This window comes from Impatiens glandulifera, chromosome 1, assembly GCF_907164915.1.
Source record: "Impatiens glandulifera chromosome 1, dImpGla2.1, whole genome shotgun sequence".
Classification (NCBI taxonomy): Eukaryota; Viridiplantae; Streptophyta; class Magnoliopsida; order Ericales; family Balsaminaceae; genus Impatiens; species Impatiens glandulifera.
In genome coordinates, this window is record NC_061862.1 from 76,415,648 (window position 1) to 76,442,677 (window position 27,030).

The 27,030-nt window shown below is 26.5% G+C and overlaps 4 protein-coding genes across 5 annotated transcripts; 1 reads left to right on the forward strand and 3 right to left on the reverse strand.

Annotated features, from left to right (window-relative positions):
* The first annotated feature begins 14,589 nt into the window (after nucleotides 1-14,589).
* On the forward strand, nucleotides 14,590-16,780 carry LOC124918948 (squamosa promoter-binding-like protein 7). The gene is made up of 3 exons (XM_047459034.1): nucleotides 14,590-15,375; nucleotides 15,994-16,112; nucleotides 16,219-16,780. Exons 1-3 carry the CDS (start codon nucleotides 14,828-14,830, stop codon nucleotides 16,590-16,592), a joined length of 1,041 nt encoding a protein of 346 aa, XP_047314990.1. The 5' UTR covers nucleotides 14,590-14,827; the 3' UTR covers nucleotides 16,593-16,780.
* A 382-nt stretch (nucleotides 16,781-17,162) lies between these two features.
* On the reverse strand, nucleotides 17,163-19,536 carry LOC124918949 (squamosa promoter-binding-like protein 8). Its single transcript, XM_047459035.1, has 3 exons — nucleotides 18,974-19,536; nucleotides 17,746-17,900; nucleotides 17,163-17,640 (listed from the first exon to the last, which is right to left on the reverse strand). The coding sequence occupies exons 1-3, from the start codon at nucleotides 19,522-19,524 to the stop codon at nucleotides 17,474-17,476; spliced, it is 873 nt and encodes a 290-aa protein (XP_047314991.1). The 5' UTR covers nucleotides 19,525-19,536; the 3' UTR covers nucleotides 17,163-17,473.
* Nucleotides 19,537-20,779: 1,243 nt separating this feature from the next.
* On the reverse strand, nucleotides 20,780-22,954 carry LOC124918950. Its single transcript, XM_047459036.1, has 3 exons — nucleotides 22,812-22,954; nucleotides 22,472-22,739; nucleotides 20,780-21,177 (listed from the first exon to the last, which is right to left on the reverse strand). Exons 1-3 carry the CDS (start codon nucleotides 22,881-22,883, stop codon nucleotides 21,032-21,034), a joined length of 486 nt encoding a protein of 161 aa, XP_047314992.1. The 5' UTR covers nucleotides 22,884-22,954; the 3' UTR covers nucleotides 20,780-21,031.
* An 873-nt stretch (nucleotides 22,955-23,827) lies between these two features.
* LOC124918947 (malate dehydrogenase-like) lies at nucleotides 23,828-26,680 on the reverse strand. 2 transcript variants are annotated; one of them, XM_047459033.1, is made up of 6 exons: nucleotides 26,585-26,680; nucleotides 25,936-26,094; nucleotides 24,829-25,004; nucleotides 24,483-24,748; nucleotides 24,171-24,418; nucleotides 23,828-24,077 (listed from the first exon to the last, which is right to left on the reverse strand). In XM_047459033.1, the coding sequence occupies exons 1-6, from the start codon at nucleotides 26,625-26,627 to the stop codon at nucleotides 23,983-23,985; spliced, it is 987 nt and encodes a 328-aa protein (XP_047314989.1). In that variant the 5' UTR covers nucleotides 26,628-26,680; the 3' UTR covers nucleotides 23,828-23,982. The 2 variants fall into 2 exon arrangements, with proteins under 2 accessions (XP_047314989.1, XP_047314988.1); XM_047459032.1 differs by lacking the exon at nucleotides 26,585-26,680 and adding an exon at nucleotides 26,171-26,349.
* Nucleotides 26,681-27,030: the final 350 nt, after the last annotated feature.

Consider the following 27,030-nt stretch of genomic DNA (forward strand, 5'->3'; position numbering starts at 1 on the left):
GCCTATTAAATCAGTTCTATAACGTTTTATTTTACTGATTATTCTACCGGTCCTAAGCAAGCATAAGGTTTGTGCGTTATTTAAAATATTGTAAAAACAGTTATTTAAATGCTGGTATATGTTGTTGATGATAGCTTATGGAGCAAAATACTTAATAACATCAGTCATTTTTAAAAACATTAGGGTTTAAACATAAATCCAAAAGAAGACTTTATCAAAATATTTTGTGGAAAACTTTTCAAAAATATTTTGAAAACATTTTCTAATTTTTCGAGATTTTTTGAAAATAGTTTGAGTGTCCAAAATTACAAAAATAATTTTAGATTTTGAAAATGGAAATCAAACAGCTCTTATGACCAGTTTCCTAGGCCTTGGGTTCATTTTCATCGGTCAGGGGGTATAGGACCCTCGGTCGAACCCATCGGTCTAGGCTAAAAAGCCTTGATCGAGGTGATAAGGACTTTTGGTCCTTAGTTGGGATTTACCGGTCGAGGTGTAGAAACCATTGGTCCTGGGTTTGCTCGGGGCTAACTCTCTCGGTCATAGGTTCAGGAATTCTTGTCTGAGGTCAAGATTCCTCGGTCCTAGATTCGGCCTCTCGGTCGAGCTTCCCGGTCCTAGGTGGAAACCATCGGTCCTAAGTTCGGGAGTTCTCGGTCCTAGGTCTGATTTTCAGTCGGATGAAAAAATCCTCGGTCGGACCTCTAAGTCTTTGATGAGTCAAACCTCTCGGTCTTATCAAAATTCTTAGTCGGACCTCGCAGTCCTGGGTTAAGATTTTTTGGTCGAACCTCTCGGTCCTCAAGAACATCAAAATTGCAGGTTTTGCAATTTTGATGGAGGCTTGAATTCTTCGATCCAAGGGCCTGAGTAGCTTCACAAAGCTCTTATGAACATTTAGAACATCAACCCAATGTATCAATCAACTTAGGTGATGATCAATTCGTTCAAAATAGTTTGTAGCCAAAAATCAAGTTTTTTGTTTTAAAGTTGTTTTAAAGTGTAAAAGGCTAGCAAATAGCTTCCTTATACTCCATATAATTGATTGGTACCAAAACTTCGTTTGGACCAATTCAAGAACTCAAAATTTTCAATTATTTTGAAAAAAGTTGATCAAACATTATCGGGTTGGATCAAACATGATCTAAAAAGTTTTACAACGTCATTACAATAATGTTGGAAAGCTTTATGGGCCTGGATCCAAGCTTTAGAGCCTTATACAGAAAATTAGAAAAATCTGAAAACTTGAAGCTTTAATGGCGAATTTCTTGTTTTCTTTGATTTAGGGCTTGAGATGTTATCTCTTGCCTTCAGAATGATTGAGGGGGCTATTTATAGCTGTCCAAGGTCGGTTGATCCATCCAAGTGGATTGAATCGGCCAAAAGTCATTAATGGTATTTTGGTTGTTCTTTGATCAACTTGTTGATATAGACACTAGTTGTGCCTATAGATGTAAGGGAAATGATCACTGTCGTAGGGTGATCATTTCGCCTTTTGAACGGAGTCAATCCATCCAGAAACAACAAAATTCCATTTTTGAAAAATCAAATATGGTTGTGGATGGTTATCCATCCGGCGTCGCGATGAAGACGACGATGACGGTCGAAATGACGTCGTTTCATGCACGTTAGTGTATTTCGTCAACGGTATGTCAAGCGTCGTTGGCGTTTGGGCGTTCTGTCTGCGTTTCGGCTAACATGAGTTAGTCGATCGTCTACTTCTCGGTCGCGTGCTCCCTTGGCTGCAGCGGGTTTCGTAAGGGCGTTTGGAGCCATCCTAATCCAACGCTGGTACAATAAGCATGGTCGCAACTGTAGCTTTATTACCTGATTTCAGTTACACCCGATTGCGATTTTTTTTATTAAAACCTTAAGGGTTTGTTTGAAATTGATTTTTCTTTCACACTTTTTGCTTTAATTTTGATTTTTTTAATACACAAAATATTAAAATTATGACAAAATGTTTGTCAAATTTTTTTTTTAATATATTTTAGGGTTAAATAAATAATTTTTGGGCTAAATTATTTATTTTAATCCCTTAATTTTTTCTAAAATTATTTTAAAATAAAATGAATTCAAGTGTACAACATTTATCCCAAATAATTTTATTTTTTGTTTTGACCATTTTCATTAATTAGTTAAGTTTTATTTGTCACAATAATTAATCTAATTAATTGTTTTAATTGAGTTTTGACATTGGGTTAGTTATTTTAATGTTATTTATTCGAAAATAAATTAAAATAATTATTTTAATTTCATAAATTGTATATAGATTTTTAGTGTTTACTCGTACCATTATTTTGGTTTTAATATTTTTATATATAATAATTCTTTATTTTATTTGATAAAATAAACTTTATTAAAAAAAATCAATTATTTTGATGACAATTTTCTACTAACTTACAAATATTAAATATTATAAAATGTAATAATTGATCATCATTGTTTTTTAATGTAAATCAGATCATCTTATCTCAAACTGTGTTTAACATTATCTTTTTATATATATATATATATATATATATATATTTGGTCTAAACATAGATTTGAAAGGTAGATATTTAATAATTACAAATATTAATACTTAACCTTGTTAATTAATTGTATATGAGAATATAATTTTTACGACTTTATAGTCAACCTCATACCATATCTTTCCATCAAACCTCAAACGAGATTGGAAATAAGATAGCAGGTTGATATATGTCTCTTTTTTTCGAATTTAAGAATAAATCTCACATAAAGAGTCGCAATCTTATTTTTCTCGAAAAATTAGGAAAAGTTAATTATGGTGTATAAACACGAAGGATCAAAACTTCTATTTATGAGTTCGGTGCTTGCTTAGGTGTAAGAAATGACTAAAGACGCTATATCTCACAACGTTCATCAAAAATATCGTCTTTACTCTTTACTACGACAATTTTGGTCTTTAAGAATATATTTTTATACTTTCAATTTTATCGAATTTTTCTTATCAAGTTAACCTTTAGGGCTAAATAAATTAAAAGTAAGATGTGCTAGAGATGAACTATACAAGGGAGGTAGGTTATGTTTGATTAATATTTTATTTTATTCAAAATATATTTTTTAATATACAAATATTTATAATAATACATAAATTTTAATTAATATATAAATAAGATTTATTTATATAAGTTAAAGTATAAGAAATTATATATAAAATAATATAAATGATATAATAGTATTATTTATTTTAAAATTATATTTATATGATAATTATATATTACTTTTTTTATTAATTTCAATATAATTAATAATATAAATTACTTATAAAATAAAGATTAAAATAATAATTTATAAATATAATATAAAATAGTCATTTATATTTCTTAATTTTAAATTATCTTTAAACTATTTCAAAAATTTATAAAAATAAATTTTAATTAATATTAAAAAAAATTAAAACAGTTATATTAATTTAATTCGATTATTTAAATAAATAAAATTAATATATAATGTATTCGTCCAAGATTAAATATTAAAATAATAGTTTATATAAATATAAGGGTAAAATAGTCTTTTAAATTTTTTTAATTTTAAATTATTTTAAAATTATTTCAAAATTTTATAAAAAAAATATAAATTAATACTCAAAAACAAGTTAAAAGAGTTATATTGATTTGGTTAGGTTATTTAAACAAATAAATTGATATATAATATATTATTTTAAAATGATTTATAGGCATATCTATAATCGTCTTCTGGAGTGTCTCCTTACTTAAAGATTTTGTATTTTTTTCTTATTTTCATGTTTTATTCTGTTTCCCTATCTCACTAAAATTAGAGTGAAATTCACTAAATTAAATTTTTAAATTTTCTTTATTTATGTAGTAAGTTTTCACTTATTTAAAAATTAATTAATTTAATTTCTCACCATTTTTTAAACCTAATTTTTCTTCAATTATATAATTTTAAATTTATTTTTTAAATCGAGTATTTTAATCAATTTTTGGATTTCGTATATTTATTTTATTTTAATAAGGGTATTCGCGGAACGGCTCAATTAATATGTTCAGTTATTACCCGTAATAATGGTGTAATATCTATAATCTCTACCGTTTAGATAAAAAATTCAGAATTCACCCTTAGTCGGAGGTGATTTTTTTTATTGTGGCTAGATTTTTCGGTCGAAAATCTAGCTAGGGATTAAAATGTGACAAGATGCATTAGGTTGACTAGAGGGCACGATTAGTTGCATGGACAACACGGTTGGGTGGATGGGGTTGCTATATTCTTGGTCAACTGGTTGAAAATGTAACCAACAGCCCTATTTTCTCGGTCGGATGGCAAGTTGGACAAAAAACTCAATCGCTCGCTAGTTTATCAATCTAAAAGCTAGTCATGTTGTTTTTCTCCTTCGTTGTCTCAAAAACTCAATCAGAAAGTTAGCCAAATAGTTGACTTTCTTGGTCGAATGGTTTTACCAAGAACACCTATTACACTGAGGTAGTGTTTGTTACACGGTAGTAATTATATAGGTATAATTTGTAAGGGGTATAAATTATAATTAGGTATTAGAATGTATAAATTATATATATTATTTGTGTTTGGTTTAGAGTATAAATTATATAGATTTATTATTTTGTGTTTGGTTAGTAGTATAAAAAAATAGTAAGAGGGTAAATGACTATTTTATCCTTATATTTATATAAATTATTATTTTTTATATTTATTTTATAGGTAATTTGTATTATTATTTATATTGAAATTATATAGTTTTCCTTATTTTATATATACTTTCTTATAATTTAACTTATATAATTATATAAATAAAATTTATTAATTTATTAATTAATATTTTTTTTTTAAATTGATGTATTATTAAAAATATTTGTATACTTGACAAATATTATTTGTTTATTTAAAATAAAATATTAATAATATTAATGATTTTATAAAAAATAATATTTGTAATTAAATAATATAATTATAAATTAGTTTCAAAAATAATTTATATAGATATAAGTTGTATTAATAATAATAATATCGCTAATTTATGTAATTAATTCTAAATATCATTTATTAATAATGTAATAAAATTTTATTTTATATTTGAATTGTATATATAACTATTATTTTTTTTTAATTAACATTATTAGTTTTTAAAAATAATTATTACATTTTATTAGATATAAAATTGTCACATTTAATTTTTTAATATAATTTTTGTTTACAAAGATAAAAATTTATAAAAGTTTAAAAATCAAATAAAAATGAGTAATTAAGTATTAATTATTATTATTTAAATTATAAAATTAAACGCAGTTAAATATAAATAATATTATATTTTTTATTATTAAATTTTAAAATATAATAAAAAAATTATAATTTTAATAATTATATAAAGTTAGAGTGTTAAAGAGGAATTATATTTTAGAAATGTTTATACACTTTTGTAACATGTTGTAATAGGTACAAGATTATACCTCATTTAATTTACTGTATATACAATTATACAATATCTACATTCTTATTCCTTGTACCAAACATAGCCTAAGAACACACTAAACAAAAATTGACCAAATTCGAATGTAGCCAAACACAAATATTAATTTAGGGTTTTATTTAACAACAATACAACATTATAATTACATCTATAACATCAATCGATCATGAAAATCAAATAAAAACAACAAAAATTCTTGAATAAATTTTTTTTATTTTTTTTTATCAAACCAAAAAAAGAATTCTTAGGGGATACAAGTATTTTATTCAATTAATACATATTTTAAAGTATTTTTCCTTAAACCAAATGTTCAAGAACACAATTTTATAAATTAATCTCTTTTGAGTCGATTTGGGCATTTTGACTGGATATGAATTTGGATATTCTATGAATACAACAATCTTCTAAATATATTTAATTAACAATATCCAAGTTCAATTTGACCATTCAAGAAAAAAATAATAAGATTCCTTACAAAGTTATAGATAACTTATGAAGCTAAAAAAAATAATTTGATCAAGGTACAAAGTAGACAAGTTTGACTATTTTGCTTAGAAAAATAAAAAATGGGTATTTGAGGGGTCTGGACAATTGTATTTGTTATGATTAATCTACTGTAATTTACAAAACAAAAATAAAACGGAGAGATTCGGTAGCAAATAATATAATTTCAATTTATCCTGGCCACAACTTTATGCTCTTAAATTTAACTTATAAAGAAAAGTATTGTAAATAAAAGTACATATCAGTAAATAAATTATAATATATATATATATATAGGTAATTATGGTATAACTGTAGGGATAACTGTGACAGATATCTGATAGTTACATAAGGAAGGTCAAATAAAATATGAAAGCGCCAAAAGTAGTATATGAAAAAGTCGGAGGTGACTTTTCCCATCAACAAAACTTGTAATGACATAATAACCATATCTTTTCCACTTATTTACCAAATAACTACTCAATTATTCACGCTTCCTTTCCCACCCGTCGCTTTCAAATTATCCAAATTGATTTTCATCATCATTCATCACTTTCTAATTATTCACTTCTTATTTTAATTAATTATTACATTATTTTATTTCTCTTTCATTTATTATATTATTTAAATTATTAATTAAAATATTAAAATACTTTATATTTTAAATTATTATTTATTAATTTATTATTATATATTAATATTAATATTTTTTAAATTAATTAATAAATTCTATAACTCCTCACCATCGTTACTTTGTTACCATCGTTACTTTGTTAAATAACAAAGTTTTCTTTTTTAAAACTCAATCCAACAAAATATTAGAAACTCTAAAAAAACAATTATTTAAATTTATAATCTATTAAATTATTTTAATGCTTTTTTAATTTAATTTTAATTAATAAATTTAAGTGATTAAAATTTTAAAAATAGTCTGTGTCATATATATTAGTTTAAACCCAAAATTATACTCTTTTGGCCTTATTCCTTACAAGCTTTGTAAACAATTTATTAATTATTTAAAAAAATTGATAGCTGAAATTTTTAAATAAATTAATTATTATTATTTTTTATAAAAAGATTTAAAATATATTAATATATAATCATAAAATAATTTTAAATAAATAATATTTTAATTTATGAAGTTACTCACTTGATTGACGAGGGTATAAGTGAGGGTGAGTAAAATAATATTAATGTTATTTAAAAATTACTAACCGGTAACATATATTTATTTTTAGTTTTTATCCAAAACTTATCTATATTAACTTTGTTGCAACTACATATTTATTAAATAATTAATTAATATTTTTATTTTATGTTAATAAAATTTATATTTTAAAAAAATATTTTAATAAGTCAATTAATTAAAAAAATAACATATATTTTTTTTAACAAACAAAATTTAAATAAAACCTCAAAATAATGTTAAATTTTTTTATATTTTTACTAAAACTTAACTATCCTATTAATTACAATAATCAATTAAAATACTTACAACACCTTCACTATTTTTTAATAAAATTTAAAATTTAAATATATATATATATACATATATATATATAATGTATAAATATTCTAATACTGTAACTAATTAAAAATTCAAAAAATTGATTTTTGCAACATAATATTTCCTTAAAAAAAACAAAAAATATATCAAAAAGTATTTAATTTAAGAAGCCAATACAAATATCATGGTGGATAGATACATTATTCAATGGGATGATTATCATTTTTCAGAGTTTCATTTATTATTTATTTATTAATAAATAATTTTTGAATTTGTGTTTCATCTTTTTACAAGTATTCTATGATAATTCAGATGTGTTTTTCCTATTTTTGATAATATTTGTAAATGTTCATTATCATTGGACAATATTTTTTTCGACATTATTTATTAATATTCGGACAAAGATAAATTTCATTTACATTCAAAATTTTATGTATATATTACTCGGACACCTATTAATTAATTTATTTAGTTTATTCTCATTGATCACTCATTTTTATAGAACTCACGTCGTTAGTAGTTTATTTGAAGTAATCTTACAAAAATTGTAAAATTAATGAATGATTTTCATTATCATTTGAATTTTTAGAAATTTTTATTATTTAATATTATACATCATTTTGTTATTTAAATTACAGTAGATTAATTCGTTTATAATGTAATATTAAAAATATAATTTAAGATATTATGTTGTTTAAGAAAATATTTAAAAACTTTGTATAGATTTTTTTTTAGCTCATCCACAGTTACTATTCATATATATGTAGTGACATGTTAAAGTGTGTTCAGGTTTAGGTTTATCCGTTAAAAGCGGCTAGTTTGTCGACCTATCATTTTGTTATACAAATTACATTTTTTTTTTTTCATAATTTCTAACCGGTCTCATTCCTTATTATCTCAAAATCCAAAATTACATATTTATTCAGCACTTTTATATATTTATCTTTCTTATTTTATTTACTATACTTATTTAATTTTATTATTATATTCTTTTATTTATTAATTTAATTAATTATTTTCTAATATTTTTTTTTATTTAATATTCTTTATATTGTTTTCGAATATTTATTTTTATTTTCTTATTTCGGTTAATATTCATTTTTATTTAAAAAAATATGAACTCATTCGTTTTACATTAAATCTTATTATACAATGTTACCGTATATATTATTAAATAAAACATTATATTTAATTTGATTAATTATTAATAGATAATATTTTACAGACTTTATTTTATTTAATAAATAAATTTATTTATAAATAAAAAAATTGAATCATTCAATTATTTATTTTATAAGTATTTAAAAAAAATATATATATAATTAATATAATAAAATATTAAATATTTATTTTACTAAATTAGGATAATTCAATATTTTATATATTTTAAACAATTATAATATAAAAATAATAATATTTTGTATTTTTAATTAAATAAATAAAGTAGAAAAAATATATTAAAATTAATTAATTATATTTAATGATAAGAAAACTTAATAATTAAATAAAATAAAATAAGTAAAATAAATAAAATAAGAAAAGTAATATATAAAATGATAGAGATAAATAAATAATTTTGAGGGTGAGTGAGGAGTGAACCGGAGTGGGGATGTGAGAGGTGGAAAAAGCACATCTTTCTTAATTGAGTTTATCTTTTTATAAGTTTTTCTTTCAAAATAATTATTTTATAAAAAATGAATTATTTAAAAATTTTATTAGAACGAAGAAAAACTAGTCTAATACTTTATTGTCTCCGTTTTAACTATTTTAATGGAAGAAGCGGTAAATTAAGGGTTTGTTGGGAATTGAGTTATATATATATATATATATATATATAATCATACTTAATTTTTAAAAAAATTCTAATTGTCGGGTCAAAAATTATGGTTAATTTTGATATATATATGAAAATAAATGAATACTTTGGTCAGATTGTGAACTAATCGGCCCATAAACTTAAAACGGTTAAAAATAAAATTAAAAATGTTATAGGTACGTTTCAAACTTGCAACCTAACAAAATAAGTACAACCATTTAACCAACTAGACTAATAAAACTTTATATTTTAAATTCAACACCAAATTTTATGAACGTGGGACGTTTTAAAAATATAAATTAAACTTTTTAACTAATTAATCTATCTATATATATATAATGCTTAATTTTTAAAGTGTCTGGATTGCCGAGTCGAGAGTTGTGGTTAATTTGGATATATATGTGAGAGTAAATTGATACTTGGGTCGAATTGTGGGTTGACCCGCCCATAAACTTAAAACGGTTAAAAATAAAATTAAAAATTCTATAGGTATGTTTCAAACATGCACTCTAAAAAAAGTACAACTCTTTAACCAACTAGGCTAATCAGACTTTATATATTAAATTCAGTAGATGCTTAATTTTTAAAGTATTCGGATTTCCGGGTCGAAAATTGTGGTTAATTTGGATATATATAAGAGTAAATGAATATTTGAATCGGATTGTGGGTTAATCCGCCTATAAACTTAAAACGGTTAAAAATAAAATTAAAAATGCTATATGTATGTTTTGAATTTGCACCTTAACAAAAATAAATACAACCTTTTAACCAACTAGACTAATAAGAATTTATATTTTAAATTAAATACCAAATTTAATGAATGTTGGATGATTAAACAATATAGATTCAACTTTTTAACTAACTAATTAATATATATATATATATATAATGATGATTAATTTTTAAAATGTTCGGATTAATGGGTCGGAAGCTGTGGTTAATTTGGATATATATGTGAAAGTAAATGGATACTTGGGTCGGATTGTGGGTTGACTCGTCCATAAACTTAAAACAGTTAAAAATAAAATTAAAAATGTTATATGTATGTTTCGAACTTGCAACCTAACAAAATAAATACAACATTATAACCAACTAGGTTAATAAACTTTATATTTTAAATTCAACACTAAATTTGATGAACGTGGGACGTTTTAACAATATAAATTCAACTTTTTAACTAATTAATTTATATATATAATGATGCTTAATTTTTAATGTGTCCGAATTGCGGGTCAAGAGTTGTGGTTAATTTGAATATATATGTGAGAGTAAATGGATACTTGGGTCGGATTGTGGGTTGACTCGCCCATTAACTTAAAACGGTTAAAAATAAAAATAAAAATGTTATATGTATGTTTCGAATTTTCAACATAACAAAACAAATACAACCCTTAACCAACTAATAAGACTTTATATTTTAAATTTAACAACAAATTTGATGAACGCGGGACGTTTTAAATATATAAATTAAACTTTTTAACTAACTAATATATATATATATATATATATATATATATATATATAATGATGCATAATTTTTAAAGTGTACGGATTGCTGGTTTGAGAGTTGTGGTTAATTTGGATATATATGTGAGAGTAAATGTATATTTGGGTCGGATTGTGGGTTGATCCGCTCATAAACTTAAAACTGTTAAAAATAAAATTAAAAATGTTATATGTATGTTTCGAACTTGTAACTTAACAAAAACAAGTACAACATTTTAATAATTAAGCTAATAAGACTTTATATTTTAAATTTAATACCAAATTTAATGAACGCGGAAAGGTTTATTAATTTAAATTCAACTTTTTCACTAATTAATCTAAATATATATTGTGTCCAGATTGCCGAGTCGAGATCTGTGGTTAATTTGGATATATATGTGAAAGTAAATGAATACTTGAGTGGGATTACGGGTTAACCCGTCCATAAATTTAAAACGGTTAAAAATAAAATTAAAAATAATATATGTATGTTTCAAATTTGCAACCTAACAAAATAAGTACAAGATTTTAACCAACTAGTCTAACAAGATTTTATATTTTAAATTTAACATCAAATTTGATAATTTAAAAATATAAATTTAAATTTTTAACTAATTAATATATATATATATATATATATATAAAATGTTATAATTTTTGTTATTTGAAAATAATGATTAATAATAATTTTAATTAGATATATAATATTTTTAATAAAAAAATTTAATATATAATAATAAAATAAAAAATAATAATTTAAAATAAATAGTATTACATTATTTTGTTTAATAATTTGAGAATGTAATAAAGTAGAGAGGGAGTGAAAATATATTTTTGTATTCAATCAAAACAAGGACTAAGTAATTTATTGTTAGGATAATAATATAATTGAATAATTTGTTGTTAAAACAAACAAGGTCCTAATGTTGTAAAAACTATCAAACAGGGCCTTAATGTTGCGATGGTGACACGGCGAATGACATAAATATACATGTACTTTACAGGCTGTTTAATCGCATTAAATTCTAATAATAATAATAATGTCTACACACCTTTTATTTCCTAGTTATATTGTTTACCCTTATTTATATATATATATATATATATATATATATATATATATATATTTCTCAACTATTCTTATTAAACTTATTAAAGTCATCTTTTATAATATTAATGTTTCATAAGCAAATAATTTTTATTTATTTTAAATTATTCACTTTTTATGTTGTTTTTTTTGTTCGAATAAAATTATTGTATCAAATTATCTTATAATCAATGTTTATTCATATTTATAAATCGAATTAACTAGTCATTTATATATCTTTGAAAAAAAATCCAATATTATTTGAAAAATCAAAATAATTGTTTAGTGTAAAAATGGGTTATTTGAAGAAAATAATCAAATTATTTAATAAAATATTTTTAAAAAACTATAATACAAGGGGAGCATGTTATGTTAGTCACTCACTCCACAAGGATAAATTAGCATTAAAAATAATTAACAGATTCTTTAATAAATAAATTTTTATATAGTAAAAATGTAACAATTAATAAGGCTTAATAAATTTAGGGTTATTTAAATATCTATCTCGTTTTGATTATTTGTGATTAATCTCAAATAACTAGTTGGTATATTCTATGGCCTTGTTTATTAAGATTATTTAAATAACTCAATCTATTCAAATATATTTTTACTCTCTCTCATCACTCTCTCATCAATCAGATCATTTAATTCATTACAAAAAATACTAAAATACTATTTATTTTAAATTATTATTTACTATTTTATTATTATATTTTAATATCATTTAAATAATTTTATCAAAAATATTATCGCATCTTTATAACTATCACCCATCATTATTTAATTTTCTCCCTCTATGTTATTAGAATAACCAATTCTAATATATCACTATTTGAGTTCATAAAAAGTGTTTTTTTTATAAATTAACATTTTGTCACAATTATAATTATTTTTTAAAAATTATCAAATAAAAGTTTGTTTGTTTAATTTGAATATAAAATATATAAATGAATCAGATAAAATTTATTGCAGATAAAAAATGTATATAAAAAATAAACTTTCGATAAACTTTTAGGCCTTGTTCGTATTTGGGTTTTTAAAATAACCCAACCAAATCAATTGTCACTTCACTCCCCCTCTCATCCTTCAAATCAATCAAGTCATTAACCAAAATACTAAAATACCTTATATTTTAAATTATAATTATTTATTTTATTTATATATATCAATACCCTTTAAGTTTTTTTACTAAAAAACATCATCATTTCCTCAAAATTATCACCAATCATTACCAATAATCATTTTTTTCTCTTTTCCAGGTTATTCAAATAAACAAGCCCTTATATTAGGTTATCAAAAGAATTTGATAGGTTTATTTAAATAATGTTGAGTTCATTTAAAAAATGTTAAAAAATATTGATTATAAATGAATTTTTGTGATAATAAAACTTAAAAAAAAAAAATAATATATATTAATAAAATAATTTTTAAAAAATGTATTTTAATCAATGAATTAAAATGATGTTTATTATAGTTGACTCTTTTTTTTATATTAAATATTTTTATCTTAAATATTAAAAAAAATTAAAAATATTGAATTTTAATTTTTTTTAAACTGAAATACTCTTTATTATTATATGTATTATGTATAAAATATTAAAATTTTGTACTCAATTAAGTTTATAACCTAAGTTTTCAGATCAAAATTGTCTTTTTTATTTTATAATTTTTGAATAACTCATTAAATATTGAAACAAGTCCTACTAATTTTAAATAACCTGTTAGGTTTATAAAAGAATAATATAAAATTGTTGATTAATATAGAATGTTTGTAATGCATTATAGGATTATAATATACACCATTTTTAAGATTAGTGTTTAAGCATAAACCCAACCTAACCCAACTCTAACTACCTATTCTGCTTCAATAGGATAATATATACTTGATAGTATTGGATGTAAATGAATATAGTAAAAAGTTTAGAAACTTCAAATTTTATTTAGTGAGGTAATATCAATTCCAATTAAATCTTATTTTATTTCTTATTTTATAAACGGTTATCTGACTAGTATTGTTATCTTTTTTACTGGTTCTGATTTTGGTCTGTTACGGTTGGTTAACGTGATTAGCAGAGTTTAATCGATAACCAATATTTTTTTTAATAAAATATTAAATAATTTTAAAAAAAAATCTTATTACGACCGTTCTATTATAATATTTTTCATTTTTTTCTATCATTATAATATATTATGATAATATTTATAGATATATTTAAAAATATGTTATCCAATATTATATTATTATAACAATATAATATAAAAATTTCTATTAGAAATTTTTTTTAAACAGTTCTATACCAATTATAATTTTAAAATTAAAAGTAATTAATATATATAAATTATTAAATATATATAATATTAATAAAATAATTAATATAAATATATAATTAAATTATTAACTGTTTATCGTTTAAATACCTAAAAAAGAGTTAAGTCAAAAACGAATTGTTTAACCCATAGGACCGTTAAAACCGATTAACCAATAATTTAAACCGATAAACTATGGTTAAGTCCAGATAAATTATTAGACATTAGAGGCTAATTTAAAATCTTGTTTAATATTTAATACCTACAAAAATATGAAGCTCTCTACCAAACCAAACATTTTTAGGTTATAAACAAGCTCTAACCTAGCCAAATTCAAAGTAGTCACGCGCGAGTCACGTGGTATATCTCTTTCTACTGTCCTTCATCTTCTTCTTCCCTAATCAGTAGTCACCACTTACTGACTTACATAATTCAGAACCATTTTTTTTTTCAGCTTTTCTCTCTCTAAATCCCCTATTGGAGAGCAAAACTGCACCAGCCCCCATCCATACATTTTTTCCTTTCTCTCTCTCTCTCTCTCTTCATATCTTTTTCCTCTTTGGGGAAGACAACTAACAGATTACTCTCAGGAATCCATTTTCATAATTCAAATATATATATATATATATAGATAGAGATTGAGACTGTTTCATCTGAGTCTTCGCACTAGAGAAGATGGAAAACGGTTGGAGCAGCAGCAGAGAGCAGAACGGTACTTTCCAACCCATATGGGATCTTTGGGATTCTTCAGATGAAATTCCTTCTCTTAACGAACAAAGTACATTCTCCGACCTTCCACGCGCCGTCACCGTCGCCGGAGGAGGATCAAACTCATCCGCCCACGCCCACGTCATCACCGGCGCCTCCTTGGATCACGTCCGTTCATCTTCATCATCGTCACTCTACGAGGGTCCTCCTCCAAATCTTCATTGGCAATATCCTGACCCACATCTCATGTGTTTGAATCTTGGAAAAAGACATTATTTTGAAGATGCCGATCGCCACGTGGCGGTCGATTACTCTCCTGTTTCCAAAAGAGGAAAGGCCGGCGGCGGCGGAGGGTTAACGGCGGCGGTGCCTAGGTGTCAGGTGGAAGGTTGCCACGTGTCACTTGTGAATGCTAAGGGTTACCATAAGAGGCATAAGGTTTGTGAGATGCATTCTAAAGAACCTAAGGTTGTTGTACTCGGTGAAGACCAACGTTTTTGTCAACAGTGCAGCCGGTAATTCATTTATTTATTTATTTTAATTTTATAATCATAATTCTTCCATAAAAGAAATAAAAATAAAATGATTAAATTTTAAAACAAGTTAAAATTTGTATTATTAGTGTTGTCATAGGAGGATGATTTCAAATACTATAAACAAAATGTAATTCAATACAATATATTATAATGATTACAAACTAAAATTAATTTGAATCTTAATATATTATCATTAGTTTATTTAAAGAAAAAATAATTATACAACAAAAATAGAAACATAGATAATATCTTTACTCAAAATTTTAAATCAACTTGAAGTTGAAGTGATTGATTTTTTATGATTCATATTTAGTTTCTTGTTATTAAATAATTTTATTTTTCATAATGTTTAAACAAGTTTTTAATCAAATTAAATATATTTTTTTCAATCTTCTCGTGGGAGTGGTTAATAAAATGTTAAATCTTTTAAAGAAAAAAAATATAATTATAGACATTTGAAGAAAATATGAAATGTGATTTGGATGTTGTTTCAATGATTATTTGAGATTATCTTCTAATGATAAATTATTTAATTAACCATCATACTCTTACTTTATAATTTTATAAAAATCTAATTGAATTTTGTTCTTCTTTTAGATTTCATGGGGTGGCTGAGTTTGATGAGACTAAGAGGAGTTGTAGAAGAAGATTAGCAGGTCATAATGAAAGGAGGAGGAAAGGATCACATGAGTCTATGCCTAGGAACTCCAATCAAGGTCTTTAACTAAAATACCTTACAAAATACAATATTATAAGTTTTCGAATCGAGCCGAACTTTTAAAGATTAGTTTAATTACTCTAATGTTTTTGTTACTTAAGTAGGTCGTGTTCTCTCTCTTCTGTCATCTTCGAGACCCGACAACTCTTGGTGTTTGACCTCGGTCGATCTATCGACAAGATGCAGTGCTGCTTTGAGAGATTTAATCGCAGAAAATAGAGCTTCTGCCTCTATTTACTACCAAGACAACATTAATTACCTTGATAATAATACTATCGAAGGTGAATTAACACCACAAGATGAATCTCATACTTCTACTAATTGTACAATTAAGTTTTCGCAAAACCATCACATATTTGGGGATGTCGAGCCGAGGACAGGGTCGTTTAGGGATCAGTTGAATGAGGCGGGTGGCTCGCAATTGACCTTAGACCTTATGCAGGCGTCTGGTTCTGCTTTCGGGTTTTTCTTGAGTTAGAAAACCGAATCTATATATGATTTTTGGGATTAATATTGGAACTAGGTTCTTTAAATCTTTTTGAACAGTTGTTTTGTGTATGGAATCTACCTCTATTTTTTGATGGTTTACTAGTGTATTTTGGTAGATTGAAAGTTTGTACTTTTGTTGGAAATGTTTGAATTCAAATGGACACAATTGTTAGGTGTACATCTTTGATTATTTGGTATGTTTTTTCTTTCAGTTTAATGAGTTTTAAGATTAAAATCATTTGATTTTTTTTTTATACAATTATAAAAAAGCTTTGTATTTTTTAATTTTTTTTTGTCAGATAATGAATATGATAATTTTCTCTTTGTTAATTTCTTGTACACTATCATGATTTATTGGAAATTTTATAGTTTGATAATTTTTTTACAAAATTGATATTAAAACAATCCAATATTGTGAATTGCAGTAGAATTAATAGAAATAAATACCTTTATTGATCAAATATATTTTTCTAGGTGATAATCTAGATTTTTGGTCAAATTAATTCAAAATGTCCCAAAAAAAGATATAATATTGATTATTTCTAAATGGAATCGAATGAGATTAATATCATATTTCGACACTACTATTATCATTAGATGAAGCAAATTTCATAACATATACTTATGATTACATGAAATGAGAATGCTTACATGATCATCTAAAACGAAATGAGAGATTTTTAAAATCAATTGCTTGCCATTATTAGGACTTTGATTTCCTAAAGTGGAAGCCAAAGAGGAAAATTGGCAAAGATAATTTCATCCACTAGTCACTTCTACTTAGTACTTAATGAAACAATTAACCTAATTTGTTAGGTGCATTCATATCAAATATACTTCAACCATTTTCAAAGGTTTTTATCGCAATAATCACGATTCATTTGTCCAACCGAACATCCCGGTTGACAAAAACAATGCATTAGTTGACGGGGATGGTGGCATTCTTTGGTTGAAACATGTATCCAACATTCGAGGAGGTGAAATTCCTATTGTTATGCCCGAAGAAGGCGATTGAACTTCAGAATCAGCTGTTGACACTTCAACAAATGAAACTCATTAAAATGTTGAATCCTTATAACTAATATTTGGAAATTGAACACTTTAGTCAATTATTTCACTATATATTTGTTATATATACTTACATCCGATCAAACCGTTAAAGGAATTACCACCATAGTTGGATCCGCGATTGCTTTCGTTGGCTTCACGATGGATCTTTCGTCTACGACGATTGTGATCAGCTAGCCTTTCACGACAACTCCTTTTTCCACCATCAAATTCAGATAGAAGATGGAACCTGTAAACAATATTACATTAATCTTCATTATATAGTTATATATATTATTTTTCAAATCTTAATTAGCACGAACAAGAATATCCTGCTTGAACTTCAATTTAAAATGTTTGTAAATTAAGTGAATTCAAAACTTGTAAGTAAGACTATTTACTCTTACTCAAAAACAATAATGAATTTAATTTTAGACTAAATTAATGCTAAAAAAATATATCATATTTTGGTTTAAAAAGAAAAAAAATTAATTTTTAGTTTAAAAGTAATTAAATCCAAATTTAGTTGATTTATTTTACAAAATTTTCAATTTTTTTTTCATTTCACTATATGACCGTTATATGAAAATACATTTAAGCCTCATTAGTTTAGGGTTTAAAAAAATTTAAAATACATTTAAGTCTGATTGGTTTAAGGTTTAAAAAATTCATCTTAGTCTAACATTCATTTTATTATCTTCTCATCAATCACATCTTATCTTAAGATCACTAATAACAAATATAAAAATATTTTAAACAAAATCTTAATATATGGACTTTCAATATGAGTTATTTGAATAACAAAAAAATATAATTATAGATAATTTTAAAAGAAAAAAAATTTATTGTAAAAATTTTAAAGAGTATTAATATATAAATAAATATATAATAATATTTTGGTTAATGAATGAAACAATTTGATAAAAAAAAAGAAGGGAGCAAAATAATGTTTAATTTTTTTTAATTATTTAAATAACTCAAAATCGATCCAAGCCTATATTTATATATTTGAATACAATTTTTTTTCTTTTTTAATTTATCACTAACTAAATTTAATTTTAAAAATGATTTGTATTTAAATCCATATCTAAAAAAATGAAAATAGAATATATAAGTAGTGTAATAATAAGAGAGTTTAAGATTTTTATATTTTGGATAAATATTATTATTATTATTATTATAATTCTTTAAATGATAAAAAAACTAAAATATCATTTAAGATGTTGTATATCTGAAATAATATAATATATAATTATAAATAAATAATATTATATTATATAAATTTAAAAAAAAAAAAAAAAAAAAAAAAAGTAAGATCAGCACCTACTACATTGTTGACAGAATCGTTGGCTCAATCCAGCAGCAATAACCATAGCCGCCTTAGAATGAAACTCACAAACCTTATGACGTCGATGATAATGTTTCGCATTTCTAAGATCCGCATTACATTTTTCCGCCTGACATTTCGGCGCATTCACTCTAAAACCCGACCGCCGGTACAACAACCCATTCACCGCCGCCGGTTCATCGTCCATTACCGCCGTCGCCGCCGACGTCGTCATATTCGTCCGCCGACCCAACTGAAGCCCAAGTGTCACCGCTAAATCCATCACCCCTCCGCCGCCGCCACCGCCGCCGGAGTTAAGTGATAGAATCGCCGGAGGAGATGGGTCCACGTAGAAGTTGTTTGATTGATGAATATGATGATCATCGTATAGAGAAGAAAACTGCTGTAAATGGGTTCGGGAGAATAAGTTATGGTGTTGAAGGAATTCATTTGATGGATCGAATAAGTGACGTCGATGGCCACCGGAATTTTGGTCGGATGTTTGGCCGGAGAGACTTATATTACCTCCTCCGTCGTATTCCAACATTGTGAATTAGTTTCATAATTACAAGTAGTTTTGGGTTATATATATTATTATATAAATAGTTTGTAGAGAGAGAAATTGAATTAATTTGAAAGAAGACAAATATTGATTGATCCTCTTTTAATGAAGCTTCCAACTGGTAAGCCTGAAGCTTCCTGTCCCACTGTTATCACTAATTGCTCAAATAGTTTAATTCCACTAAACACCAAATTACTAACTCTGATTATTATTTGAAAATACTGTATTGGTGGTAGCTTTCTTCACATTCATCAAACCAAACAGACTTAAAATATTCTTCTCCAAACATCTAGCTAGACATTTAAATGAAAATCCAAAAGAGGATTTTGAGAAAAATATGTACAAATGAAGGATGATAAGAAGAAACCCTAACAAAGACCAATTGTTTAAAATCTTTACCAAAACTCAAAAGATGTCTAACCACTCCTTGTTGAGTCTTAAGAACCGTTGAGTCTTAACCATCGCATTTATTTCATCGTTCTAGGTTTTACTAGGGATGTAAATGAATAGAATAGAACTGTTAGCTAGTTATTCGTCAGATTGTTCGTTAGTCTTAACGAGCCGAAATTGAGCTCATTTAAAAACTTAAAAATTTAAACAAGCCCAGCTATAGCAGCTCACGTTTAGAGGCTTCTTTATGGACTCGCAAAAATGTTCGTTCAAAATATTGTTTAATATTAATTAATATATATTTAAAAATTAATATTTAACAACACAAAATAAAATGGGAAGCTCTTCACCTAGGCGTGAAGCCTTGTAAACGAGTCGAACTCAAGCAATGAACCATAGATACGAACCGAACTCGAATATATGCTAAACGAGTCGAACTCAAGCCAGGAACTGTTCGACTTGACTCAGCTCGTTTAGAAGGGTTTCGCTTTGTATCACAAGATTAAAGTTTCGATCAATATTTTTTTTTGAGAACGCTGAGTTTCTCTTCTCATTTGGAGTGCGATTCATTTTCTATTTAGTTAGCAAAGTTACAAAAATAAGTAATTTGTGGTAGCACAAAAGAATCGATCAAAAAGGTTTATCGATACTTCATAAAGGAACTTCTTAAGATTTAGAAGGAAACGTAAACGCCATTAAATTCTTGAATTAGTGTTTGACTAAGTTTTGTATTCAAGTGTGATCCCATTAGGATTCACGTCCAGAAGAGATATCAACAACAACCAAAAAATAGCGTATATTTTCAGAAAATACAATCATATAAGAACAAAAGGAAATATCTATAAGAAGATAAACACAAGGGAGAAACAATTTCCTCTAGATCAGTCAATATTGTCATTCCAAGAAGGAAAGGAGGCATAAACTGAATTACAAAAAAGAGATAATACAACTGAAAGTAACAATAAAGTTTGGGCAATGAGATTTATCGATTTGATGAACAAAACAACACCCAATTTCAAGTTTTGTTAATTTTTCATAATCAAGGATGAAAATCTCAAAGAGTAGATAATAATAATACTCACATCTGCAATATCTGTTACTACTATGGCTTATCTGTAAGGGTAACAAGAGATTTGAAAACACCTGGGCTGATCTTGTCTGCAATGGCACCTTTATCTGAGATCAAGAACGATTTCTCTTTCACAATGCTTTGCAATTTCCTTGAGTCGAGGTCCAGACACGACTGATCTGCAAAAGTAAAAGCAAGCTAAATTGAGAAACTGAAAGAGAAATTAATGCCAAATGAGCCATTTTTTTTAGGGAGAATGATATTATTGAAACATAGAGATCTTGTTTAGCAACTAATAGCTTGTTACACATTAAATGGACTCTTCTTTGCTAATACAAAGGCATTCTAAACAATGACAAATGGAGAGTTACAAGCAGAAACACAACGAGGTGGGATATCAGAAGCAGCAATATCACCAAAAGTCTTGTTGTGTTTAGCCCACTGACACAAACTGTGGGCATGTTCAACAAAACTATGAGGAATAAAAGAAGTTGTACAAAAGAGGGAACTCTGAAAAACTGGAAGTATAAGTTGCAGTAGGTTCTTGGCTTCCCATAATCCACTTCTCCTAAGAAACACTTTGATTGAATTGTGTTATTCAGATCCCTTATTTGAGTTGTACGAAACACATAAGTCAGGGCAGCTTAAGTGGTAAGAGTCTTGATTTTAAGAGGACAATGTCTCAAATTCGTTTATAACTGAAAAGCAACTTCATTGAAGTGAAAGAACATGGTGGTAGGAAGTTGTGCTAGCCTAATCTACCAAAAAAAGGCCAACTATATAGAAAGATTAATCCATGTCCTTGTTAGGATTATTTAGTTTTGTATATTTTTTATTGTAACCAAGGTGTTGACAGTTTTCCGCACATCTCGACTATTTTTTGGATGATGCTGGCAGAGCAATCCACCGCCCTGACCTCCCATATCGATATGGTACTTTCAATGGTAATCGAACATGAGACATCATAGTAATAAGCCCCTTAGTATGAAAACTAATTTAGCTCAGCGATTGAGCTTAATAGCTCATGTTTGTATGTAAGATCATGCATTCGAGTAGAGTCTTTGTATTCAGACCATTTTCAAAAACAAAAAGTAATAAGACCCTTAGATCAAACTTATTGCCACCTGAGTAGTTGACTCACTTCTTAGGTGAGTAGTCTTTCTCTTCTTTTTCTTTTCAAGTTCTTGTATTTTGAACGAATCCTCGCAATCTCTGCAATGTTGTGTTTCTATTTGATTCTACTAGTTCTACAACATAGGTTAATTCCTAGTGTATCTATCCTTCTCATTAAAAGTTTCAAGTTCAGAAGTAAATTCCACAGTGTGCTTGAACAGGATACTTGAGAAGATTCTGAAGTCTGCTTAGATATGCATATATAAGACTATCAAACAATAACTAGTGAATCAATCGAATAACCCTAGTTTTTCAACAATTAACATGAGTAAACTTAGGTATGAAGAAATTAGGTCAAACCTTGGTCTAGAATAGTATGAGCAGCGTGAAATGGAATTTTAGCAAATACATCAGTTCCAGGAAACATCAACCAAGTCTTCTCCATTGAATCATGATTGCCGCAAGTTGAGCAAACTTCTTTCACTAAAGGAGTCGATACAGAGCCTTCAATCTCTCTCATAATCGACTCGAAAGGAGAAGGAACGCTCGTCGTGGTGGTGCGAGCCCTCTTTCTGAGAGCCGTCAGTGCTTCGCGATTTGCGTTCCTCAATCTATCGTTCTCTACCAACTGTAAATGTAAGGAGTGGTTGAGAGAGGAAAAGATGTATAAATGTGAATCAATTTTGGGAATTTAGATTACCTGATGCCTTGCGAGTAAGAGTTTTTCAGCTTCTATTTCGACTTCGAAAAAGCGTTCTTGCAAGTTGTTCATGGTTGATTCTTAGAATGTGCAGAGAGTTTATGTGATTGCCGACTGATATATATATATACAAAGAGGGAAAGGCTGATGATATGTGTATTTTTGTAAGATTTTATTATATTTGTTTTTAAAATTATTAAAATATATCTTTTTTATTTTCATTAAATAAATATTTTAATAATTAAACTAATTAAAATTTAAAATTTCTAAATATTTCAAACTATAATAATAATAGGAATGAGCAACCAGGTAAGCATATAGACTTAAGTCAAATATCAATTTATTTTATTTTATTATTATTATTATTTTGTGTATTATCTATTAAATTAATTAATTAAAATATTAAAATAAATTTTATTTTATTTAAATATATTAATACTATTTAAATCTTTTTACCAAATAAATACTCCCACTTCCACAAAATCCTTATCGATTCTCATTTTTTTTCTCTTTTGAGATCATCATTTTTAGTTGCTTAAAAAGATTTCTTCATCTTTAACTAACTTAACATGTTCAATTAGGGCGACAAATGAGTCAAACTGATTGCGAACCGCTCGGTCAAAGCTCGACTTGAATTTGATTTTGACCAAGTTCGAGTCGAGCTCAAATTAACTTATTTATTCTTCGAGGCGAGCTCAAGTTCAAATAGTACTTATTTGGTGGTTTGTTAAACTTTTTCGAGCATGATAATATATATATTTTAATATTAAAATCTAAAATAAATATTTTTTCTTTATAAATATATGAAAATTTAATTTTAATTCAAGTTTTCGAATCGAGTGAAGTTATTAGAGAAATGGTTAAGCTCGAGCTCAAATTTATAAACTCGTTCGAGTCGAGCTAATAAATACTTTATCTTGTCGAGTTCGAGCTCAAACTGGCTTGACTCATTTGTCGTTCTAGTTTCAACAATACTAATAATAAATGTCTAAAGAAAGTTTTGCATAAAAACATAAATATAAATAAAAGTATCTATTATTCAAATACTTTGTGCATCATCCAGATTACATGGAAGTTAATAAAATTAATAAAAGACCATAATAATAATCATGTTATTATTATTCTACTAATAATAATAATAACTAACTAAGCATCTTGAAGATGTGCATGATCAGTTGAGACAAGAATATGCTATTGCTTTCTCCTCTATCAGCTCTTCTGCACTCAAATCCATCTTTTTCCTTGACAGTTCATCAATCTCCAAATCTGCCACACCATTAATTCATATTATAATTCATATCTTTTTCATTAAATGGTTGTTAAAAGAACAAACTATGTAGATTATTGAAAAAAACAAACCTTGGACAATTGACCATTCTCCATCCTTACAAGTTACAGGAAAAGAGTAAATAAGTCCTGGTTGAATCCCATATGACCCATCTGAATACACACCCATGGAAACCCAAGTTCCCGCAGGGGTCCCAAGGACCCAATCACGCATGTGATCACAAGCAGAACTTGCAGCAGACAATGCACTTGATAGCTTCCTAGCTTTGATAATGGCTGCACCCCGTTGTTGCACTGTCGTGATGAACCCAGAATTCAACCTATCAGAAAAATAAAAGTTCACATGGATAATCCGAGGAAATGTTGATTAATTCATCTTGTTACCAATCATCGTCCTTGACTAATTCTCTAACAGATTTCTCTTCTGCAGTTGCATGATTGACATCTGGATACTGAGTCGACGAGTGATTACCCCAAATGATAACATTCTTAACATCGCAAATTTGAACATCAAGCCTTTCTGAAATCTGACCAAGGGCTCTATTGTGGTCAAGTCTAGTAAGACATGTTATATTTTTCTCGGGTATTGAAGGAGCAAACTCTTTTAGGATTAAAGCGTTTGTATTGGCTGGATTAGCAACAACCAGCACCTAAAACCAATTACAAATTGTTAAAGTTTGTATTAATAAAAGTCTCGTGAATTTGAAAACAGATAATTATACAAATTCACCTTGCAATTGGGAGCAGCATGTTGTTCAAGAGCTGTAGCTTGGGCTTTGTATATAGATACGTTTTTGGACATCACATCTTTTCGTTCCATCCCTTCTTTTCTAGGAAATCCACCAACCATTATTGCGATGTTTATGCCTGTACAAGCTTCAACCACATCTGTAGTGGCAACCACCCCTGTCACAACCAAAGAAACTGAAATTTATTTTTAATCTATTTGGAATATAATTAGCAACAATTGGGTATGTTGTTTTTGTATCAAATTTTTTCATCTCGATTATTGTCGAGATAAATCTACGTTTGTTGTGTTTGTCAAAAGTAAAGATGACCTAAATAACTAAGTATAGAAAATGAAGCAAAAAGTTCACATAATGTGGATTGTAATGAAGAAAATCATCATATTCATATTGATCATTATCCTGAAAAAAGTCTACATTGTGACCTGTAAAATAATATGGATCTATGATCATAAATAATTTGATCATGATCCAAAATAATCTATATACCGAATCAAACTTAAACACGATAATATATATAACTATCATGTTTGGATTATGATGAAGAAAATAATGAAGTTTTTGTTATACATCTTTCTCATGTTCATCACAATCTTTACAAAAATCTACCTTGTGACAATGAAGATAATATGGATCAATGATAAAAACTAATTTAATTGTGATCCAAAAGAAAAACAAAAAACGACACTATGTTTGAAAACACCTGGAGTTTGAATAAGAATACGTCATCAAGTGTATGAATATATGTATAACTAAGTTATGTTCTAGAACATTATCTCATCTTAATTAGTATCTGAATATGATACTTTGACAAAAAAAAGTATCTTTTAAAAAATTTATCGTTGTTTTCCGTCCAAACTCAGCTTTAACTCTTCATCTAGATGGTATAATACTATAATATGGATCATTATTTTCACAAAATAGTAGTTTATATAGGCTTAATCAAAATCATCCTATAATACAGATCATGATAAAAAGAAAAGAGAAAAACATATAATATATGGGGACAAAATAATATCATCTTCAATTTGAATGATTTTTACTTATGGGGACAAAATAACAATTTCTAAATATGCTTGTTTAGATCAAACCTTTAAGTAGAGGTAATGCAGCATCAATCAATTCCATTTTTACACCTTCCAGTGCCTGAGCAGCAGGTTCAATATCAAGCAAATGAAGAATAACAGGTTGATTTGGGCCAAGCATAGCCCCTCTAGCAATCATAGGAGCAATAGCATATCCAATTTGTCCTGTAAAATCAATCACAATAATAATAAAAAAAACAGTTCAATTTGCAAAATCAACGATAGTAACCATTAAGCATGCCTGCAGCACCGGTTACTAGAACTGTAACAGGTTCTCGTTCAATATTCATGAAACTCCATATGTGTCTGATCAATTTCCATGAAAGATAAAGACAACTCAAAGGAACAACAAATTTCTCAACTAATTCTAAGTGATCCATTCTATCTGGCTAAATATCAAACAGGTTGTAAGCAATTTTTTGCCAAATCAGAATTCAATCAATTAAATAGTAATCGGATATGCAATCAACTGCTGAAACTGATTCAATATTAGATCTCTTTGATCTGAAGAAAAGAACAATAAATTAACAATGATGATCACACGTATACTTGGAGGAAAGGCGATGAAGAAAGAATGCCAAAAATGGCTTGAATCTAGGTTAAAGAACATAAAACAAATTAAACAATGTAGATGGATTTGATGTGAAGTTATTACCAGCAGCGCCGGTGACGAGAATCTTGACCGGATTGTTTCCCATTTCGCCGGTAGAGATAGATCAATGAACAGAAGATCAATGCAAAATGAAGTTTATCAAAGCGGTAATATCGATCCATATTATATATATTTATATAAATATAGTAAGAGAGAATGAGGATGAAAAGGACTGATCAGTTTTTTCAGTTACTTACGCTGAAGGCTCGTTCATCCTTTTCACAAGTTCGTTACTCTAAAAAAAAATATAATTAATTAATCTATTTGAATTTCAACAAATATTTCATACCATTTTTTTTTAAAACCTTGAATTAACCATTGTGAAAATAGACTATGTCTCGTGTTTCTGGTTAACGTTATATCTCTCTTTAGATAAGACTTTTGTCACTTAAGTTATTCTAATAAGTTATATTTATTTAATTATATACTCCGCTTGTGTCTCTTCTTTA

Coding starts and splice junctions, on each gene's coding strand:
- LOC124918948 (XM_047459034.1), top strand. CDS start 14,828: ATGGAAAACGGTTGGAGCAGCAGCAGAGAGCAGAACGGTACTTTCCAA. Junction 15,376..15,993: donor TTTTGTCAACAGTGCAGCCG/GTAATTCATTTA, acceptor TTCTTCTTTTAG/ATTTCATGGGGTGGCTGAGT. Junction 16,113..16,218: donor GCCTAGGAACTCCAATCAAG/GTCTTTAACTAA, acceptor TTACTTAAGTAG/GTCGTGTTCTCTCTCTTCTG.
- LOC124918949 (XM_047459035.1), bottom strand. CDS start 19,524: ATGTTGGAATACGACGGAGGAGGTAATATAAGTCTCTCCGGCCAAACA. Junction 17,901..18,973: donor TTCTGTCAACAATGTAGTAG/GTGCTGATCTTA, acceptor TATTGTTTACAG/GTTCCATCTTCTATCTGAAT. Junction 17,641..17,745: donor CTTTAACGGTTTGATCGGAT/GTAAGTATATAT, acceptor CATTTGTTGAAG/TGTCAACAGCTGATTCTGAA.
- LOC124918950 (XM_047459036.1), bottom strand. CDS start 22,883: ATGAACAACTTGCAAGAACGCTTTTTCGAAGTCGAAATAGAAGCTGAA. Junction 22,740..22,811: donor TCTTACTCGCAAGGCATCAG/GTAATCTAAATT, acceptor TTACATTTACAG/TTGGTAGAGAACGATAGATT. Junction 21,178..22,471: donor TCATACTATTCTAGACCAAG/GTTTGACCTAAT, acceptor TTACTTTTGCAG/ATCAGTCGTGTCTGGACCTC.
- LOC124918947 (XM_047459032.1), bottom strand. CDS start 26,309: ATGGATCACTTAGAATTAGTTGAGAAATTTGTTGTTCCTTTGAGTTGT. Junction 26,095..26,170: donor TCTAGTAACCGGTGCTGCAG/GCATGCTTAATG, acceptor TTGATTTTACAG/GACAAATTGGATATGCTATT. Junction 25,005..25,935: donor TGCATTACCTCTACTTAAAG/GTTTGATCTAAA, acceptor TGGTTGTGACAG/GGGTGGTTGCCACTACAGAT.